The sequence below is a fragment of the Eschrichtius robustus genome, chromosome 8 (assembly GCF_028021215.1).
Source record: "Eschrichtius robustus isolate mEscRob2 chromosome 8, mEscRob2.pri, whole genome shotgun sequence".
Taxonomy (NCBI): Eukaryota; Metazoa; Chordata; class Mammalia; order Artiodactyla; family Eschrichtiidae; genus Eschrichtius; species Eschrichtius robustus.
Genome location: NC_090831.1, coordinates 83763851 through 83783991, shown reverse-complemented (window position 1 = coordinate 83783991; position 20141 = coordinate 83763851). Strand labels below are relative to the sequence as shown.

The 20141-nt window shown below is 42.9% G+C and overlaps 2 protein-coding genes across 6 annotated transcripts in view; one reads left to right on the top strand and one right to left on the bottom strand.

Moving 5' to 3' along the window:
• Positions 1-7571, bottom strand: part of GARS1 (glycyl-tRNA synthetase 1) — a 38878-nt gene extending 31307 nt beyond the window's left edge. The window contains exons 1-2 of the mRNA XM_068549248.1: positions 7304-7571; positions 358-459 (exon numbers count right to left, since the gene is read on the bottom strand). Coding sequence (XP_068405349.1) covers positions 358-459; positions 7304-7525 — 324 coding nt within the window. The 5' untranslated portion in view covers positions 7526-7571. The remainder of the gene's footprint in view (positions 1-357; positions 460-7303) is intronic.
• Positions 7572-7694: 123 nt separating this feature from the next.
• The window catches only part of GGCT (gamma-glutamylcyclotransferase), a 74138-nt gene continuing 61691 nt past the window's right edge, over positions 7695-20141 (top strand). For 4 of the 5 annotated variants that reach the window (XM_068549241.1, XM_068549247.1, XM_068549243.1 and 1 more), the window contains exon 1: positions 7695-8762. The gene's annotated coding sequence lies outside the window, so the exon portion shown is untranslated. The remainder of the gene's footprint in view (positions 8763-20141) is intronic. The other variant, XM_068549242.1, reaches the window with a different exon arrangement.

Sequence of the window (20141 nt, the reverse complement as noted above, 5' to 3'; positions counted from 1 at the left end):
CCTTAAAAGAAAATAATTTAAAACAGCATAACCATTATTTGCAGGTATAGGAGAATTCATAAAGAACACAATGCCTTCCAGGGAAATTCATGGAACATAACCAGTCTAGGATTTGAGTCTCGGGGGAGAAGGGGTAGGTCAGGGTTGAGGAAGGCTTTGTAGAGAAATTCTGAATTACACGTTGAAAGGATGAGGAGTCTGCCGAGTAGAGGAGGAGGAGGAGAAGGCATACTGGATAAATAGAGATAAAGCAAATGTTACTTGTTCAGAAACTTTTCTAGGTCTCTCCTAGAGACTAAATACAGATAAACAATCCTATACCTACTTACATTCCTTTTTGAGGATCCTGAGACTCACCTTTGCTTCCAGAACCCTCTTCCGGGCTTTGAGCTCAGCTACTGCTTTGTCTACATCGACCTGGGGTGCTTTATCTTCTTTCAGTTTTCGCACAAGATCTCCCTAGCCAACAAAGAGAATCTGTATTCACAACTGGTTTCAGAAGTCAAGAAAAGTTAGGAATGGGTTTTTAAGCATGCCTTTTAAAAAGTATCCATGTAAGAATGAGGAAATTCAAATGTTTATTATGTGAAAGGTCATTATGAGTAACTGTAGTTCATTGCCCTCAGCATTAATAATCTAGCAGAATATCCAAATACAAGTACATAAATAACTATGCTTGCAGGGTGATTATTACTGGTTTGTTTGTTTGTTTTCTTTGTGGGGAGGAGACAGATGGTGGAGAGAAAAGCATTGATAAAAAGTAAAGAGCAAGGGCTTCCCTGGTGGTGCAGTGGTTGAGAATCTGCCTGCCAATGCAGGGGACATGGGCTCGAGCCCTGGTCTGGGAAGATCCCACATGCCATGGGGCAACTAGGCCTGTGAGCCACAACTACTGAGCCTGCACGTCTGGAGCTTGTGCTCCGCAACAAGAGAGGCCACGACAGTGAGAGGCCCGCGCACCACGATGAAGAGTGGCCCCTGCTCGCCGCAACTAGAGAAAGCCCTCGCACAGAAACGAAGACCCAACACAGCCAAAAATAAATAAATAAAAAAATTTTTTAAAAAAAGTAAAGAGCAATATAACTACTGAGAACACAGAAGAACCAATAAATAGACTACCCTCTCCTTCAATCCCTCTCCTTTCTTGCATACAAAAAAATGACTATCTTAGTTTTCTGCTTACTTCTCTGAACATTTCTTCTCAGTCACTACTGGCTAATCTTCCTCTGCCCTTTATTGTTGGAATTTTTTCCTTGCTACTTTCTTTAGACTACTTTATTCACTTCCAACAACCCTGTACACTGATTTTATTACAGTAATGTGGTGGAATAGGCAATCTGAGAAAACAAACAAAACACTACCACATGGTCTGGGAAACTTCAAGATGAGAAATTAAAGTTATCAAATTAATAGAGCCCTTGGGTGCCCAACAGAAGCAACTGCTCTCTAAAGGAGTAGACCTTCCATAGGCCTTTCAGGATTTTCCCAGATTAGGGTTACCAAAATAATAAGCACTAAACTCAAAATTTAAAAATCCATGAGGAAAGAAGCCACCATGAGTGAGACTCAGCAGAAATGACAAATAACAAAATTACATCCTTTAAAAGTATTAGAATGACCAAATATACTTTTTAAATGCTCAAGATGTTTAAACTAAAATAAAAGGAGGAATCAACAACATGAGCAAAGAACAAGAGACTATCAGAAACAATCAGGAGACTTGAAAAAGAGCCACACAGATCATCTGGAAATAAATCACTGAAATTCAAAACTCACTGGACAGTTTAAATAGCAGATCAGACACAGCTGAAGAGAGAATTAGTGACCTAGAAGAACGACCTAAAGAAATTATCCGTGGATAATTTCCATGCCATGGAATGCAGCAGAGAGACAAAGTTGAAAATACAAATGAGGTAATGAGACACAGAGAAGAGAATGGAAATGGGATAGATGTCCTCCTTATTCCCCTCTGTACTTTCGAACTAATTCCTCTTTTCTCCTTCTAAAACTCTAGCTCCTTTGAGGAGCCTGTCATCACCCTTTCCCCCGTTGTTGATATTTTCCAAGCTCCTGCCTATTTTCCCTCATTCAATGACAGTCTCCCTCTCCTGCAATTCATTCTACTTTAGAATGTCCCAGTTAGGAGGTGAAAAAGCTGTATAAAATGATCTCAACCTAGAGCCTAACTCTGCTTATATACAATGAGAAGAATTTTCCCAGTTTTAACATACACTGAATTCTCCAGGAATGCACCCAGGAAAATGTAATTTAAAGGAAGACTAAAATCAACTACAGTTTAAAAAAAAAAAAGGAAAATTGTACCTTGTTTTGATCAGAATTTTACAAAGTTGTTATTATTTGAAATAAAAAACAAACCAACCATGTGACCACAGGCTATGCTGCTGTCCTATCTGAGTAAACAATACAGTATACCTCTATCAATGTGCACTTACAGCAACTGCATTCACAGTAAATCTACGTAGAGGTATAAGCATCTGCTTAATTCAGTATAACTTCCAGTGGAGTCATACCCCCAAATCTACATATTAAAATAATATTATTTTATTATAAATTACTTTTTATTTATTTGTATTACATTTAGAGCATTATGTGTACACATATCTTTCTTTAATTTATGTAGATATTTCATATGAATTTCATTACAGGGTAGTAATGGAGAATTTCAAAATATCTGGTGTAAAAGGGTACACTGGGTCTGATATAGTTGAGAACCATTGAATTGGTTCTTCCTCTCAATCTCTTACTGCATACAAATAAATCTGGTCTGTTATTATACTAGCAGTTTTTATTCTATTATCTTGACCTCTCTAGCTAAAGCAACATCCTCAGTCACCTTCTAACTTTATTTTAACTTCTTTATTACATGTATAATACCTGAAATCACCCTATCAATGGATTGGCTTATTTATTTACATGCATTTTATCTGTCCCTGTCATTATAAAGCAGCCTCTTTTAAGACAGGAACTCCGGCATGTCAATTCTGGCACTCAAATATTTGTTGCCTGCTATCACAACCTAAACCTAGCACAACGCTAAGCACTTAGTGCTTGGTAAATATCTACTGGCTTATTCTTTACTCATTCAGTGGTTCTTTTCCCTTCCTCTACCCGTCAGAACACTTATCTCATAAATGTTCACTAATAGTGCTTTTTGATGGGGATAAGAACCTTGTGAGGGTCTGTGTTCTGAAAAGAGAGTGGCAAGTAGTTCTTTTTGAATGGCTTAAAGAAGTAAGCAAGCAGTTCTTTTGAATACCTACCCTTATGTGTCAAGTATTGGCACTCCCATATTTTCTTTGGGAGCTTTTCAAAGGACACTGGGCAAGCAAGGCCACAAGTAGGTAAAGGTAAAGGTAGAAAGAATTTAAAATTTTTAAAATTAAAATTAAGTTTTCCTGAATCATTTTTCTGTCTCTTAAAGTTCAGGCACAGAATCAGGCACACATACATTCAAGGATAGGCTAGCTATCAACAGAAGCAGTGGGAGAGTGAGGATTCCTACACTGAGTTCATCATCTCTAAAACTCTCAGTGAATCAAGGAAATAATCGTGTTTATTCTGAATAATGGAATCATTAAAACCATGATTTATAATGATTTAACTGTGTAAACAAAAGAATTGGAGGTGATCGAAACATGGAAAGTAAGTACTTAAGGATTCCTAATTTCTAGTTATTTTCTTCCCTCTTTCTTCTCCACCAACTATAGTGTGTGTGTGTGTTGAATGAAACCGATGTGAAACATCATCAATATTTCTAAATTACCTTTGAGAAACATCAACTAGAAGCTTAATTCCTGCATAAATTCTTACCATAAAGACATATATTAGAACTAAGAGCCTGTGATTATAAAGCAGAATAGTTATTAGGTGAGAAATCATTTCAAGGGATCTTTTTCATGCACCCTTCATATATATCATGATGCATATTCAGTTGGCCAAGGAAAAACAAGAAAACATTTCCTCACCTTTTTAAGATGTTTGGCTTTACACATATGGGCCTAGAGGGTTCTTGTTAAGATTAAAAAATTAATTTCAGATTTCCAAGTTTTATAACCATTGACAAAAACTTCATAAACTTATCATTTGTCCTTTGTGCATTAAGCAACAGTTTTAATGGGCACTCTCAGTTCAGAAAATCAAAGCAGAGAAAAATCAAGGGCTCTAAAATTTCCCAAAATTGAATTTTATTATTGGCCACAAATATTATCAGTTGCTTATGGAAGTGACAGTCTCACTTCACTCATTTTCCGGAAAATGAATGAATGCCCAATACCCAAGACTGAATAACAATTTTTTGTCAGACATTTTAGAGTGTTTCATTCTTGCAACTCGAACAATCATAAGTGCTCTTCCTCAGACAATCATCATGTGTGGGTATGCTTTATGCATACTTCCCATTTAGTCACACAGAATATTAAAAAGATGTGTGCACAAAGGTCCGAATTTAATAAAATTAATAATTCTTATTGGGACTTCCCTGGTGGTGCAGTGGTTAAGAATCCGCCTGCCAATGCAGGGGACACGGGTTCGATCCCTGGTCCGGGAAGATCCCACATGCCGCAGAGCAACAAAGCCCGTATGCCACAACTACTGAAGCCCACTCACCTAGAGCCTGTGCTCCGCAACAAGAGAAGCCACCACAATGAGAAGCCTGCGCACCGCAACGAAGAGTAGCCCTAGCTCACCGCAACTAGAGAAAGCCCACGCACAGCAACGAAGACCCAACACAGCCATAAATAAATAAATAAATATTTAAAATAATAATAATTCTTACTGCTTTTTCAAGGATACTCTAAAGCAAAACTGAGGTTTTGTTTTGTTTTTTGTTTTTTTAAAAAATGTGTGAGAGTGTGGCAGAGAATATAATGGCTTGGCTTAGTATCCCTGACTTGATTAGTGCTCAGGGCCAGCAGTTCTATTCACCATGCTTTGCACCATCGGTGCAAATGTCAACACAATGAAAAATGCAAATAATATTCTTAGTTTTATTATAAAAATGGTTTTGACCTTGGAGACCTCCAAGAATTTGCAGACCACTCTTTAAGAACCACTGCCCTAGAGCAATAGTTCCCAAACAAGATACTCCAGGACAAAGTTTTCACCAATATGCAGTAAAAGGGGGAAAAAAAGAAAAAAAAAGACAACGTATTAGACCTTTTTTCAAAGCTAAACCTGTTAAATATAAAAGACTGTTCTTTATTCTGAGTTATGGTCTGTCCTTTCTTTGGTATTAAAATACACTTTCTTTTATGAAATAAAAGGGGAAATAAGATGGTAGTTTGTTGATACATTTCAGTCAATCAACAAACCAAATCATTAGAAAACAGCATCCACGTAGCACAGCAGATTGGGAAATTTATATGAAATACATATTTATCTGAAACACATGCCACTATCAAGACCAGTTATTAATCACCTTAAAAAATCCCACTCCAAGGATGCCTTCAACTGCACAAACTTCACAGTGGAAATATGCAGAATGAGTAGAAGTGACCGTGTGTCTCATTTCCTCATATAAGCAAAAAAAAAACAAACAAAAAAAAAAACAAGAAAAAAAAACGGTTTAACTAGATGATCTTTAAATTCCCTTCCAATTGACCCTGGAATCAGTGCAATTCAAAGTTCCAGGTAGTTAACTAATATATGTGTGGTCCTGGACAATGAGGGAAAAAAACAAAAACTAACTTACATAAACTAACTTACATATTCAAAAAATACCTTGAGGTACCAAAAAACTAATAATCAAGCCAACATAAACAATACACAGATAGTAATAACATCGGAAGCCTATTCCATCATCAAAGTTTACTTCAGTTAACTAGTTCCACAGTCTTACTACAGATGGATAATTTGCACTGCAGTTCCAGGCTAACGTGGCAGAGGGAGGGGTTTGGGTGTATGTTTTTCCAAATTAGATGTATTCTCCCTTCTAAAGTGAAGTGGAAAAAAAAAAAAAAAGTTGAGAGTTAGAGAAAAGACAAAGGAACCACACCTAATTTCATTTGGGGAGGGTGGGTGGAGGGAGATGGAGAATAAGCATTCACAGCGCTTTGGTATCAAGAATAAAGAAAAAATTAAGCCCATAGTGAAATTTCAAAATAAAACACTACTGAATCAGTCAGGCTCAAACTAGAAAGAAGTAGATAAAGTGGCAGAATTTGCCGAATTTTCGGCAGCTCTGCCCCAATGAATTATTTCCGAGGGAGGGATCCACCCTCCATAGCTAAGGCAAGTTATTGCATCAGGCGCCCGTGCAGGAGAAACCCATTCGGTGCTCACTACTAGGTCATCAATCCTCGGGGTCCTATTACGAGCTTTTGGCTCTACCTGACTGGATGTGAGAATCCCTTTGAAATAACCTTTTCCTTGTTCTCTCTAAACCCTGATATTCATGCAGTGCCCTAGGAAAAGGAGGCCTGTATTAAATCACCAAGCTCTCCAGCCCATGAAACCTCCCTCCCTTCCGCAAAATCAAATTTCAAAATGTTCCATACGAAGGATGGCTGACTTCACCGAGTCACTCAGGGACATTTACAGCTTCCCACGTTTACGATCTGAAAGCTCACTCATTCTGGGGAACCCAGAAAAGGTGACAGAAGCGAAGGACGATGAACTCACATTATTAGAAAAGAAAAAGTTCAGCACCTCCCCACATCCACGTTTCAACTATTTTTATTTCCTCAACGGATCATTCGGCCAACTAAGCACCGAATGAAGGAAGATGTCAAGGAGGAAACACTATTCAAAGCATCCTGAAGATTAAAAAACAAGAGTCAGGCAGTAAGAAGAGAGAACCCGCAGCTTCGGCTCGTAACTGATCAGGGAAGAATTAGGAATCTCGCCACCCAGGAAGCACAAAGAACACAGGAGGGACAGGAAATCTTTAGTTGAGGCTATTGAGCTAGGACAGGAGGAGAAGCAAAGGGTCACAGATGCCAGCCCCATCGGAGAAGCAAGTGGTACGGGCAGTAACAAGGATTGCGAAGGGAGAACAGATCGCATGAGGAGGGAGGCAGAATGTCGAGGGATCCGAGGAAGTCACCCCAGGAGAGGGGAGGACAGGGGTCCACCGGAGGGAAGGTGGCCGGCGCACGCGGGGACTTGGGTCCAACGTGGGGTGGGCGAGGAAGATGCCTAGAAACCAAGTGCTTCCAGAGAATGAAGGAGAGGGATAATCGGCGAGGTGGACCGGTGCCCGGGGAAGAGAGAGAGAGAGAGGATGAGAAGGAGGGGACCAGGGAGAGGAGAGCCGGGGCTGAGGGCAAGCGAAGAATGCCGGTACCTGCTGGCGCACCGCTAGCCTGAGAGGTGCCAACACCTCCTCAGCCCCCGCGCCATCCATGCTGCTCCGGGAGGCGGCAGCGGGGAACGAGGTCGGGGCGCGGGCTGGCTTGCTGATGGGCCGGCAGGGCAGAAGAGGAGGCCGGGCCGGGAGCCGGGGCGGCGGCGACAGCAGCAGAGCGGCGCGGGCGGCTCTAAGCAGCGCCGGGCGCAGAGAGGGCATGAGACGGCTGCCCTGGGAGGTCCGGAGGGGGCGGCGGCGGAAGCGGCGCGCGCGGCCGGGCCGGGTGCATGATGAAATCGCCGCGTAAACGCCGCGGTGCGCGCGCAGCCGCACATTCCCCACCCCCGACGCGGCGTCGGGTCGCCACCAGCCGATTCGACACAAAATCCCGGAAGGACCCGGAATCCCTCAGAGCCCTTAGAGGGCTTGCCCCACCGTGGGCGCACGGGAGGGTTACGAGGTCCCAGGTAGACCCCCCCCAGTGAACAGGTTTGCACGATTATGCGTCAGTGTGGCTTCAAGGACGCAGCTCCATCCGACACATGCTGACCGAAACTCATGAGGACCTTCAGAGCACAGGCTTGTTCAGGGGCCCTGACGCTCTGGCTCACCGACGGGAGTACACACTTCTGTTTGTGTTCTTTCGCCCCCTGGTTCTTAAAGGCTCATTAGACATCACATCAGATAAGGACTTAGACTCAATATTGCTCAGCTCAGATGATCCTCCGATAAGGAAACAGATCAAGAGAGGTTAATGATTTGCCCACCTTCACCCATCCATGCCTTCCAATGTAAAGACAGAAGTTGGGGAAAGGAAGGGGAAGAATGACGGGCTTTTTGGAGAAGATCAGTGCTGACCAGCCTTTGAAGGGCGAACAAGATTTGAATCAGCAGAGATGAGGAAAGGCTGGGAAAAGGTAATGTGCCGGAGAGTGGAGATGAGCGTCCAGGTGCCTGGGATTCCCTCTGCCTGGCCTTGCTTCAGCTGACCTGCCTCTTGTAGTTAGGCCCCCGCTGATGGACCCTCCGGAAATGGCTTCTTCCCTCCCTCCTGCCCCAAGGGAGGGTTGGCTGCAAAAGCTGGATTCCCTTTCTACAGAGGGAATAGAAAAATAAAGAATGTATTAGTTATAGAAATAGCATTGCACATACCCACCAGAGTGCCTAAAATGGAAATGATGGAAAGTGCAAAGTGATGCTCTGGGACTCTCCCACACAGCTGAGAGGAATGTGGATTTGTACAGCCACTTTGGAGAACTCTTTAACAGTAGCTACTGAAGCCAACCATACACACCTAATGGGTGACCAGCAGTTCCACCCCAGGAGTATACAAGAGTAGACAAGCTCAACAGAGTGAAGTCACCTTTCCCAGACCTGTGAAATTTCATATTACTTCTCTTCTTGTTCCGGTTTGTGGTTCTGGAGAAGTACACACAGTTTACCATAAGCAGAGCAGGTACAGAAGGACCTTCTGCAATATTAAACAATTTGTATTTTTAAAACTTTTATTTCAAGATTTGATATTTACTAATCAGAATTTTTATTTGGCTTTATTTTAATAAGTAATTTTAAACATTTTAATTGAAGTATAGTTGATATACAAGATTATATAAGTTACAGGTGTATAAGACAGTGATTCACAATTTTTAAAGGTTATACTCCATTTAGTTATTATAAAATATTGGCTATATTCTCCGTGTTGTACAATATATCCTTGCAGCTTATTTTATACCTAATAGTTTGTACCTGTTAATCCCTTGCCACTATATTGCCCCTCCCCCTTCTCTCTCCCCACTGGTAACCAATAGTTTGTTCTCTATATCTGTGAGTCTATTTCTTTTCTGCTATAGTCACTAGTTTGTGTAATTTTTTAGATTCCACATATAAGTGATATCATACAGTATTTGTCTTTGTCTGACTTACTGCACTTAGCATAATACTCTCCAAGTCCATCCATGTTGCTGCAAATGGCAAAATTTTCATTCTTTTTTATAGCTGAGTGGTATTCCAATGTAAATATGTACCACATCTTTATCCATTCATCTGTTGATGGACATTTAGGTTGCTTCCATATTTTGTCAACTGTAGATAATGCCACTGTGAACGTTGGGGTGTGGGTATCTTTTCGAATTAGTATTTTTGGTTTACCCAGGAGTGGAATTGCTGAGTCATATGGTAGTTCTATTTTTAGTTCTTTGAGAAACCTCCATACTATTTTCCACAGTGGCTGCACCAATTTACATTCCCACCAACAGTATATGAGGGTTCCCTTTTCTTCACGTCCTCGCCAACATTTGTTATTTGTATTCTTTTTGATGATAACCATTCTGGCAGGTGAGAGGTGATACCTCATTGTGGTTTTGGTTTGCATTTCCCTGATGATTAGCGATGTTGAGCATCTTTTCAAGTGCCTGTTGGCCATCTGCTTTTCCTCTTTGGAGAAATGTCTATTCAGTTCTTCTGCCCATTTTTTAAATAGGGTTGTTTGGGTTTTTGTTTTTTTTTTTGATCTTGAGTTGTATGAGGTGTTTATATATGTTGGATATTAACCCTTTAACAGTCATATCATTGCAAATATTTCTCCTATTCAGTAGGTTTCTTTTTGTTTTGTCGATGGTTTCCTTTGTTGTGCAAAAGCTTTTAAGTTTAATTAGGTCCCATTTGTTTATTTTTGCTTTTATTTCCTTTGCTTTAGGAGACAGATCCAAAAAAAATATTGCTACAATTTATGTCAAAGAGTGTTCTGCCTCTGTTTTCCTCTAGGAGTTTTGTGGTTTCTGGTCTTACATTTAGGTCTTTAATACATTTTGATTTTATTTTTGTATATGGTGTGAGGGAATGTTCTAATTTCATTCTTTTATATATAGCTGTCTGATTTTCCCAGACCATTTATTGAAGAGACTATCTTTTCTCCAGTGTATATTCTTGCCTCCTTTGTCATAGATTAATTGACCGTGTGTGGGTTTATTTCTGGGCTCTCTATCCTGCTCCATTGATCTGTCTGTTTTTGTGCTAGTACTATGATGTTTTGATTACTGTAGCTTTATAGTAAAGTCTGAAGTCAGGGAGCATGATTCCTCCAGCTCTGTTTTTCTTTCTCAAGATCGTTTTGGTTTTTCAGGGTCTTTTGTATTCCATACAAATTTTACAATTATTTGCATTTTTAAAACTTTTATTTCAAAATTTGATACTTATTAACCGTAATTTTTATTTGGCTTTATTTTAAAGGTAATTTTGAATTTATCTTAATAGTTTTCAATATGAAAAGCAATTAAAATTTTTACACATACTCTTAGTTACATTTTTATGTATATTCAAATTCTGTACACTTTGAATACAGTTACATATTTTTAAAAATTCCTTAGGTCAGTAATGTCTCATCCATGTTCGTGTGAGGATAGTCTCATCCCTAGTCTCCAAATCTATCCTTTCCCCGCTCCAGTTCATCCTCCCCACTGCTGCCTCAGTGATTATTTCTAAAAGGCAAAGCTGTGCTTGTTGCACCTCTGCTCAGGACACTCCATTAGGTCCACATGGCCCTTAGTAGAATTTCCTAAATGGTTTTCCTTAGGAAACTACTTCTGCAAGACAGTAATAATGGCTTATATTCTTTGAACGCTTACTAAGTACCAGTTAGTGTTCTGAGTTATCTCGTGTAATTTACTCACCAATCCAATGAGACAGGACAGGCTACATAATAATTCCCATTTTACAAATTCAGGATTCAAGACACTAAGATATTAAACAGCTATGGTCACACAACTACTGAGAGTGGAGACCAGAATATGAGGCTGGGGCAGGGAGTGGGGGGGAGCGGCAGTTTTGCCATGCAACTCATGAAGCTGGTGAAGCTTTCAATGAGCATGGGAACCTGCTCATTTGGATGCACTCTCTCAAGGCTCTGGAAGAGGCCCTAGCACTGTCTACACATGGTCATATTTTTTTCTTTCTTTATTAAAGTTCTTTATTTGAAGGAGTGACATTTACATAGTAATGCACAAATCTTAAGCATAGTTCAATGGATTTTAACAAAGGAATTCCCACTTATAACCCACATCCCAAACAAGATAATGAGCATTTCCCTCACCTCACAAAGTTCCCTCCTGGGCTTTGTTAATACCCTCTATTGTTTTGTCCATTTTCTATTACATTGATTTCTACTTTTATCTTTATAATTTTTCCTTTTACTTAATTTGGGTTTAAATTGCCCTTCTTTTTCTGGCTTCTCAAGGTAGAAACCTAGATAATTTATTGTAAGCCTTTCTTCTTTCCTAAATCAAACATTTAAAACTATAGATTTGCCTCTAAGTACTGTTCTAGTTGAATCCCCAAAATTTGATTGTTGTTTTTATTTCCATTTAGTCCAAAATTCTAATTTTCCTTATGATTTCTTCTTTGACCTATTAGTTCTTGAGAGGAGCATTATTTAACTTCCAAATAGTTGGGGCTTTTAAACATATCTTATTATTTTTAGAATTACTTTCTTGTTTAATTCCTCTGTGGTCTGGGAAAAACTTTTGAAATTTGCTGACTCCGATCAGTTTTATGATATGGCATACCTTGGTGACCGTTCCATGCCTTAAAAAGAATGTGCATTATGCAGTTGTTATGTGTAGTGTTTTATAAATGTCAGCTAGACAAGGTAGTTCATGATGCTGTTCAGATCTTCTTCATTATTAATTTTTTTGTCTACTGGTTCTATCAATAACTGAGAGGATGTTAAAATCTCTGACTATGATTGTGAATTTGTCTATTTCTCCCTTTAGTTCTGTCACGTTTGCTTTACATATTTTGAATTTATTCAGCACATACACATTTGTAATTGTTACATCTTCTTGCCAAATGACATTTTTGTTATTAAGAAATGTTCATCTCTAAATATACCTCTTATCTTTAAACCTATTTAGTCTCACGTGAGTACAGGCACTCCAGCTTTTTTATGATTAGTGCTAATGACCAGTGCAGAGCTGAATCCTCCTACCATAAGCCAAGTGAGTGAGCCACCTAGGAAACAAGTTCCTAGCCCCCATCTGGCCTTCAGATGACTGCAGCACCAGCCAACATCTTGACTCGTTACTATGTACAGAAGAGCCAGGAACCTGTCATACAGTCGTTTGATAAACATTTACCTTTTACTTGAGACGCAGAGGTCTCCAAGGCTTGATTTTCTGGGTCTTCTTCCCTTAGGTGCAGGCTCTAATGGGGGCTAAAGCAGGGAGAAGGCCTGAAAAAGATTTTAAATGCAGGGTGAGTGAACGAACACACCCTGTGATCCAGCTGATCTAGCTTCCTTGATTCTCTCTCACTGACTTTCTTTTCTGGCTCCTGGGTCATTAACAAAGTTTTGCCTCAATCTCCAGCCTGCCTTAGCAAAGATTTATTTCAGTTTCTGTCCTCTAAAAATAAGGAGGCAAGGTCCCTTGAAACCTGAGTGAAATTGTCTATGGCTGAGGCAGAGTAGTTTATCATCAGATTAATTTCTATTTTGATTTTACTGGTGTAGAAGCATCAGGAGGAAAGAAAACTGCTTCCCTTCCCTCCTTGATTCCCAGAGCATAGTTAAAGGAAGACTTTTATCTTCTAACTCTGTTAAATTAGGGGGCATGGGGAAAGTTGCCCAACCAGGGGCTTGGAAAGTGAGGAGCAGAAGTGGCTAGAGTGGCAGGATTTTCTCTGAGACAGGGAACCAAGGTCTGCGGATCTCAAGAAACGGAGACCAGCAAGTGTTCCGAAACACCGTTCTGGCCACAGTACCAGGGTCTCGGTGAGAACCGCTTATGCAGCACCCCTAGGGAGGCTGGATCCAAGTGCCAGGACTCCTAGCCTTTGAAAGGATTCCTGTGTTCCAGCTTGGCATGCAAGTGACCAAACGATTGTCCTTCAAGGGACTTCTTAGGACTTGTTCAGTGAATATCCCAGCAGTGAGACAGTGGCCTCCCTGAATCTTCCATGCTGCTTAAAAACCCTGGCACCTGTCACATACTCATTCAGTGACATTTACAGAGTGCCTACTAGGTGCCAGACATTGTTCTAGACACTGGAGGGACAGCAGTGAACACGGCAGACAGACTTCCTGTTCACAAGGAGCTTATGTTCTTTGGGACCAGACTGGCAAGATAAAAATGAGCTGATTAGTAAATAGTTTCAGACAGTGATAAAGACTCTAAAAATAACAAAGTGGAGAAATTGTATAGAGCATGATCTGGGGTAAAGGTGGTCTGTAGATAGATGGTCAGGCCTCTTTCAGGAGGTGACATTTGAAGGATATAAAGATGACAAGGAATCAGCCATGAGAAGATCTGAGGTAATAGCATTACCTACTTGGCCTGTGTAAAGAACAGTAAGAAAACCCACATGCCTGGAATGTTGTGAGTGAAGAGGAGAGAAGCATGAAATAATATCAGAGAAGTAAACAGAGACCAGATCATATAGACCTTGTTGGCCATGGTTAAAAAAAAAAAATTATTTATTTTCAATGCAAAGGGAAGTCATTGAAACATTTGAAGCAGGGGAGTGAATGGTCTGATGTGTCTTTTAAGATGATCATTCTGGCTGTGTGTGCAGATTGGGCTGAAATAAGACAAGAGTGGAGGTGGTGAGACCAGTTAAGAGGTAGTTACCTGTAGTTGCCCATTAGATTGCCTAGATCAGAATTGTAATAGTGGTGATATTGAAAGAGGTTGGATTTAGGAAATATTCTGAAGGTAAAGCAAATCAGACATGCTGTAGATTAGTTGTATTGGAGGATGAATGAGAGTCAGGAAAAGCAAATAATAAAGATGGACTTGTAGATATTTTAGCCTGAGCCAGTGGGGTAGATTGTGGTGTCATTTCCTGATGTGGAGAAAATTGGGAGACGTGCAGGGTTCCTGCATCAGAGGAAAGGGATCCAAAAAAGAGAACATAGATTAGACTTGAGGAAGAACATGGTGAGGAGGACAGAAGAAGCCTTCAGATGGAGAAAGTGAGAGGCAGACACGGCGTGAGGTTAAGGGACCCCCCCTTCTGTCGGTGTCTATTTTTCTGTGAAGGAGGAGGTAAAGTCATTTGTTGAATATGAAAGGGAAAGTTGCGGGGCTGAAATGTTGAAGAGGGTGGAGAAGGTTTGGAAAAGCCCTTGTGAAGAACAGTAGAGTAACCCTGTCGGGGAAATGTGGACAGGAGTCAGGCCAGTACTGGAGGCCCAACCAAAGGCGGAGACTGTTATGAGTTGAATTGCACCTCCCCCCAAAAAAGTATGTTGAAATCGTAACCCCTGGTACCTCTATATGAAATTAGCAGGTTCTGGGATTACCCAGAGCATCTTTTGTTCAAACAAGTCTGGTCCATCTTCACCACCTGGGTTAAATGACCCCAACGAGAGTTGGGGTAGTCACAATACCAGGGAGTAGTCTCCTGTGCTAGACTGAGTCCTCCGAGATGCAGACACCAAGATGGGATTGAGTGTGCAAGGATTTTATTAAGGGAAACACCTATGTGAAAGGAAAGCAGGAGGAAGCCAGGGAGGCTGGAAGAACCACCAGACCATGATGCAAGTCTGACCCCGAGGTAAGGAAAGAGGGAGTGACAGTTGGGTGAAGCATCCTAACCTGCCACATAGTCTAAGGAAGGTTCAGCAAAGCCCCTGGGAGTTCTGGAACGAAAGTTGACAATACAGGAGTCGGCTGTACTTCAAGGAACCAGCTGCCTTAGTGCATCAGCTACACTGTCACTGGCAGGGAGCAACCTGTAGGAGGCGTGCTTTGGCGCAAGCTCTGTCATGGATTCCAGAGAGCAGCAGCTGTGGTAGGAGGTCTGTGAGGTGTATTCTTGTGTATTCTTGCCACACCTCCCATCAGATCACCGTGTAACCCAGGTTTTTCTTGTCCTTTCTGGATCCTTTGCGGTCTAGCTTACGGAACGTGACTAAAATTTACTGTACACCACTTCCCAGCCTGGCTTAGGAGAACTCCTGTGTGCCATCCTCTACGCTCTTCCCTTTTCTGCTGATTGTCTCTCGATGTCCATATGTTAAAGACGGCAGAGCCTGGTCCCTGAGTGACTATGTGGGACAGAGCCCCTCGCCCCAACCCTTTCTGATAAACTCCGTGAACTGTTGACACAAGCAAAAAGTAAGTTTCCATTGCGTTTGAGCTATGATACCTTCTGGCCTATTTGTTAGAGCAGTAAACTTGCCCTAACTACTGTGCTACCACTGGGCCACGTATGAGAAAGATGGTCAGGGTATCTGGGACACAGGAGAAGGAGGGAGAGGGTAAAAAGAGCATCTGATTTACAGAAGTTCTGTATGCACATGACTTCTTAGGAGTATGGGGTTAGGCTATGCTGGGATCACTGACACAGGCTGATGGGGAATCATCCAGAGTGAGTGGACTGACTGGCGGTCCTGGTTCTCTTCGCCGGGTCAGTATCTGTCCAGCTTTCTGATGCCTGTACTTGAAATAAGGTGCCCACCTTCTTTGCCTTCTCCTTCTCTGGCCATTTTTCCTCCAAGCTCAGCTGTATGCAGACTTCCCGGGAGCCCCACCCTGGCTTTCTTCCAGCCCGCGCCTCCAGGATCCTAAAAGATGCTTCCCAGACCTTGGTGTGGGAGGGAGGCGACACATGTCTGGTCCCTGTGTGGCCTTAGACAAGGCCTTTCCCCTCTCCGGCCTCAATCTCCCCCACTGAAAAATGGGGGAACTGGCCCTGCTGACCTCTGGCCCCTGACTGTGTTTACTGTGGGTTTGTGAATTTGTGACTTAGGGAGACAAACCCCTAAGAAATGGAAGGACAGCAGATTTCCGTCTGCCCAGCAGAGGGGAGCATCTCCCCACAAACCAGCAGCTAAGCAGAGTGAGCGCTGTGACAGGCCTATGCAGGCCCAGCCTTCTGGGGCCTCCGTGCGGGAAGTAGCCTCTGAGCCAGAGTTCTGAGCACCAGAGACCCAGGCCCCAGAGAGTGACCACAGGGAAGCCCTGGAGCCCCTTCTCAGCCCTTCCTTAAGGCATCCCGACCCTCTACACCTGTCCTGCAGAGAGAGGGTGGGTCAGTCCCTAAATATCAGGGGGGCTCTGGCTTTGCCAGTTAGGTGGGGAGGAGAAAGCTTATGCAAGCTGGGAAGACAAGACAGCAAAACCAGACAAATTCACCAAAGCTAGCGGCTACCTCTAGGTTGACACGTCTCCAGCTGGACGGGACCTCAGACTCCCAGTTATGGTTTGAATTGTGTCCCTCAAAAAGACAAGGTCACCTCAGAATATGACCTCATTGGAAATAGGGCCAGGGCGATGTAACTAATTAAGTTAAGATGAGTTCCTACTGGAGTGGGGTGGACCTCTACTCCAGTGTGACTGGTGTCTGTAAGAAGAGGGAAACACGGGGGGAAGATGGCCACGTGGAGACGGAGGCAGAGATTGGAGTCATGCTGCCGGAAGCCAAGAAACACCTAGGGCTGCTAGAAGCTGGAAGGATCCTTCCTCAGAAGCTTCAGAGGGAGCACGACCCCACCATCACTTTGATTTTGGACTTCTAGCCTCCAGAACTGAGAGATGATAAATTTCTCTGAAGCCACCCAGTTTGGGGTACTTGGTTATGGCAGCCCCAGGAAATAATACACGCCGCCCCACATTCCTGGGCAGAGGCTGTGCATCCACTCTGTCCCACCTCTGCAGCAGACTTTGTTCCATATGCACAGCGCTTGCTGTCGCTGCCATTGGTTTTAATTCTGAATTTTTGTACCTTTAGCTGGACCGCTCCTCCGAGTGCCTCACTTGGCACCTGTGGGCATTTGAGCTGTGGTCCCTGTTCCACATGTCGCTGGCGTCTGGGAGGGGGAAACCCTCGGCTGCCCTCCAGACCCCCCTCAGCATGAGCTGTTCATTCCGTCCCTGTTTCCTGTCCACACGGGGCAACTCTGACCCAGAGAAGGTTTTTACGTTGCAAAAATCTGCGTCCCTACAGCTTCGGCCCAGCAGTCCTTGCTCTGTCCTAGGGCCACTCAGAACCCTCTGCTGCCTCCGCCTTTAGACATTTACGCACAGCAGGCTCATCCCCTTAAAAGCTGTCTGGTCCCCGGTCCCTCAGAAGGTCCTCACTGCTGTGGTTTCCTGACGGTCGCCTCACCTGGACAAGCTCCAGTTGTTAAACTTCTCTTTGTGGTTAGGGACCAAGACTAGACACCATACACCTGGTACATGTTCTAACCAGAGTCAAGAGGGCAGGAGCCTCACCTGCCTTGTTCTGAACTCAGTACCTTTGATGATGCAACCTGAGACCATCTGAAAGGCTGTGACCATTGTGACTCCAGGGGAGAGGTGAGGGATGGTTTGTTCTCTGGTCCGAGAACACTTCCACAGGCACAGGGGTGTGGTGTGAGGATGGTAAGCTGCCTGCCAGTGGGAAAAAGTGGTATCCATCTGGGTGCTCCAGACAGAATTCTTTTTTTTATTGGAGTATAGTTGATGTACAGTATTATGTTAGTTTCAGGTGTACCGCAAAGTGATTCCATTGTGTATATATATATATATGTTATTTTCAGATTCTTTTCCGTTATAAGTTTATAAGATACTGAGTATAGTTCCCTGTGCTATACAGTAAATCCTTGTTATTTATCTATTTTATATATAGTAGTATGTATCTGTTAATCCCAAACTCCTAATTTATCCCTCCCCTCACCTTTCCCCTTCGGTAACCATAAGTTTGTTTTCTGTGAGTCTGTGTCTGTTTTGTCAATAAATTCCTTCATTTTATTTTTTAGATTCCATGTAAAAGTGATATCATATAATCTTGTCCTTCTCGGTCTTACTTAACTTAGTATGATATTGTATAGGTCCAGTTATGTTATTGCAAATGGCAATATTTCATTCTTTTTTATGGCTGAGTAATACTGCATTGTGTATATATACCACATCTTCTTTATCCATTCATCAAGACAGAATTCTTGATTCTGAACTTGACATCTTTTTCTCCTTTACCCTCCAAATATAGTTCTTGACTCTTTTATCTCCAAACCTCTCTAAAATTTGTTTCTTCTTTCCCCACTGCCTCCATCATTCCTTACCTGCATCCCTGCAACAGGTTGCTGTCTTCAGACTGGCCCCTTGTAATCCTTTCTCCTTGCTACAATTACAGTGAGCTTCCCAGTTTGGAAATATGGTCATGTGACCTATACATACACACATAAAACCTACCCACGACTCCCCTTACCCTTGGGGTTAAAATCCATTCTCACCATAGCCTACCTCTCAGCCTCACTCTAGCCAGTCCTTGCTTGCCCTCTATGATCCAGCCTTACTATCCTGCAGGAGGCATGGTCTTTCACCTTTGGCCTCTGCACATTCTCATATCTCTACCTGGAACATTTTCTTTCATCTCCACTGCCCCCTCACCCCCATCATGTCCCTAATCCCCTTAGTCCTTCCCACCTGGCTTATGCTTCATACCGGGGAGAGTTCTTGGATACAAACAAGATCCCATTCAGGCTAGCCCAAATGACAGGACACCTACTGGAGGGACATCCGGGAGTCTCAGTGGGAGCCTGGGGGCCAGGCTCAAGAATGCTCAGACCTGAGAGAGGTCTGAATGGCCAAGAAGCAGAGAGTTATTAGTCAGGAATTGCTTCTGGCCGCAAGTAACAGAGACGTGAAAAACAGGCATAATAACACAGTGCTCTATTTTCCTCTCATCTAAGAAGAAGGCCAAAGGTGACAAGTCCAGGGCAGATGCGAGGCTTGAGGATATTGGCGCTGAGTTCTTTGAGCTTCTCTTGACTTTTCCAGGGTGAGTTCAAGATGGCTAGTGAAGTGCCAATCACCAGGCTCACCTCTTGGGCAGGAAGGATGAGGAAGAGATAACAGGACGTGGGCAAGCATAGCTGCCTCCCTCTTCAGGAGCCCTCCCCGCTCAACAACTTCTGCTGACATCCCGTTGACCAGCACTGGGTCATACAGTGTGATGTTTAATTTTATGCGTCACCTTGGCTAGGCCACAGTGTCCAGATATTTGATCAAACACATCTGGATGTGGCTATGAAGGAATTTTTTAGATGAGATTAACATTTAAATCAGTCGACTTTTGAGTAAAGTAAATCTCCACCATGTAGGTGGGCCTAATCCAATCAATTAAAGACAGCCTTTAGGAAAAGAGTGAGGTCCTCTGAGGATTTGGCCCACAGGCTATAGTTTGGAAGCCCCTGTCTTAGGGTAGCAGTGGGCAAGGAGGTAGAAAGAACAATGCAAGGGGAGAGAAGAAACTGCCATGAGAGCTAAGGGAATATTGGCAAAAGAGGAGCCCTTTAAATCTGCCAAGGACAGAAAGAAGGCAATTCTTTGTTGGTACTTGACAGTTTACCTGCCTGGGAGAAAAGGGCAGAAAGGTCTGCATAGCTGGAAAAGTGTCTCGGCCATCTCAGGGTTAGCACGGCATCCATCCTGCTGGATTCTGCAGATCCTGCTGGCCAGATGCCCAAATGCAGTCAGCTCACTGTGACTTGTTCCTTTTGAAAACAGCAGGTGGAGAAATCGCTCTCTCAGCACCATGGCAACCAGATCGCATTCTCCTCTCACAGAAGAATCACAAGTGCGCCCCTGCAGACATTGATCCATTTGTGTGCACTGAACTCCTTTCAAGGCCAGGCCCTGTGCTGAGTGCTTGAAACACAGAGATGTATAAACTAAAGTCCCTGATTTAAAGGAGTCCACAGGCTGGAGCAGGAGACAAACCTGCGAAGGCAACAGCGTGATAAGTGTTTGACAGAGGAAAGAACACACCGAGTGCCGCGGGAATCGCTCCTCCTCTTTGGGATCAAGAAGCTGGACTGCTGGGCCTCTCTGAAGAGCTGAGCTCGAGTTGAATT